The sequence below is a fragment of the Sesamum indicum genome, linkage group LG1, assembly GCF_000512975.1.
Source record: "Sesamum indicum cultivar Zhongzhi No. 13 linkage group LG1, S_indicum_v1.0, whole genome shotgun sequence".
Taxonomy (NCBI): Eukaryota; Viridiplantae; Streptophyta; class Magnoliopsida; order Lamiales; family Pedaliaceae; genus Sesamum; species Sesamum indicum.
This window is the reverse complement of record NC_026145.1, coordinates 11,739,033-11,740,873: the sequence shown is the minus strand read 5'-3', so window position 1 is coordinate 11,740,873 and position 1,841 is coordinate 11,739,033. Positions and strand designations below refer to the sequence as shown.

The 1,841-nt window shown below is 41.5% G+C and overlaps 1 protein-coding gene across 1 annotated transcript in view; it reads left to right on the top strand.

Moving 5' to 3' along the window:
• LOC105163646 (protein IQ-DOMAIN 14-like) overlaps nucleotides 1-1,380 on the top strand; it is a 1,741-nt gene extending 361 nt beyond the window's left edge. Inside the window, exons 1-3 of the mRNA XM_011082078.2 lie at nucleotides 1-136; nucleotides 319-525; nucleotides 614-1,380. The exon at nucleotides 1-136 is cut by the window's left edge and continues 361 nt beyond it. Of these exons, the coding sequence (XP_011080380.1) occupies nucleotides 1-136; nucleotides 319-525; nucleotides 614-1,207 (937 nt within the window). The 3' untranslated portion in view covers nucleotides 1,208-1,380. The remainder of the gene's footprint in view (nucleotides 137-318; nucleotides 526-613) is intronic.

Here is a 1,841-nt window from a genome sequence, read left to right as displayed (position 1 = left end):
GGGTGCTGCTGTTGCCGCCGCTCAGGCGGCGGTGGCGGTGGTTAGGCTCACCAGTCAGGGAAGGGGTGGTCTGTTTGCTGGTGGCAGGGAGAGATGGGCTGCTGTAAAGATTCAGACTGTGTTTAGAGGATTTTTGGTAAGTAGGATTTTGTATTTAGTTTCTTCGGGCTTCATTATCATTTTCTAGAATTCGGGCTCGGATTATTTAATTTTTAGCTTTTTTTTTTTAATTTTTAAATTTTCTTGTCTGTATATTTGAATTTTTTCTGGTCAATCTGAGAATTGGAGAAAATATAATGATGATGAATTTCTTGGCAGGCCCGAAAAGCACTACGAGCTCTAAAAGGGCTGGTGAAATTGCAGGCCCTTGTTAGAGGCTACCTTGTAAGAAAACGTGCTGCTGCAACTCTCCACAGCATGCAAGCTCTTATTCGGGCTCAAGCCGCTATTCGATCCCAGCGGGCCCGACGTTCCACGAACAACGAGCATCGATTCCAGCCCGAAATGAGAGTAAGAAAGTCTATTGTAAGAACAAATTCCGGGCTCTTCTTAAGGGTTTCGAATTTTCTCCACAATCATTGATTTTAAGATGGTTTCTTGGTTGGATTTGCAGGAGAGGTTTGATGAAGCTAGGAGTGATCAGTTCCATAGCAAAAGGATATCGGCTTCTTACAACCCCTATCTCAACGCATTTGACGAGAGCCCGAAAATCGTGGAGATCGACACCTACGGACCCAAATCAAGATCACGACGAATGAGCACTTGCATGTCCGAGTATGGAGACGATCAATACTACCAAGTGACATCGTCGCCTCTTCCATGCTCATTCCCAAATCATTTCCCAATCCCCGATTGTCGTCACGTTCAAGATTCCGATTGGGGATATACAGAAGAAGATTACAAGTTCGCAACGGCCCAAAGCACCCCTAGATTTGCTTGCACGGGCCGGTCCAACGCTCCGGCCACACCAGCCAAGAGCGTTTGTGCAGATAGTTTGTTTAGGCCGTACTCAAACTACCCGAGCTATATGGCGAACACACAGTCCTTCAGGGCGAAGTTGAGGTCCCACAGCGCTCCCAAGCAACGGCCCGAATTAGGCCCAAAGAGGCGGCTTTCGTTGAATGAAGTAATGTCATCTAGGAGTAGCTTTAGTGGTGTTAGAATGCAAAGGTCTTGTTCTCAAGTTCAAGAAGAGTTTGAATTCTAGGTAGGAGGCTGAGTTAAGGTTGTTTTCTGTTTCAAGTGTGTGATAGTTAAGGTTGGAATTTGTTGCATAGATAGTAGCCTTGTCTATAGAGAGATGGAACTAACATAAAAACTTATCTATGCCTAGCTTTCTTTTCCAATAATGCTTCTTTTGACAATTAATTGAAAGAAGAAAAATGCTTTGTGTAAATTTCTTGACAAAATAGTGTTGTGAACTAGTCTTTGTGGATTTTCCTATAAATTTGTACTATATGGAGATTTGTGTGTTTCTCAAATACATCTCAGTGATTATAAAACAAACAAACATTTATACAAAAACCATAAAAGTTTCTTATTTTCTTAAAAGAATGACATATAGTATGTGAACGGCAAATTTCATCTATACATATCAAACACTTATATATATATATATATGGTTTCAACACTGGACACTAGCTCAAGAAAACTTGCCCTTCTATTTTGAAATGACATTTCCCGCTCAAATATGACACTACAGTTCCCTGGTGTGAGCATTAAGACTTCCATCACAATTCACAGCAACCTAAACCTACCTTATTTTGGGATGCACCCTTTTTCACACTAGTAGGGAGCACAATTCCCAATTCTTGCTTCTTTTATTGGACAAATATTGCTAA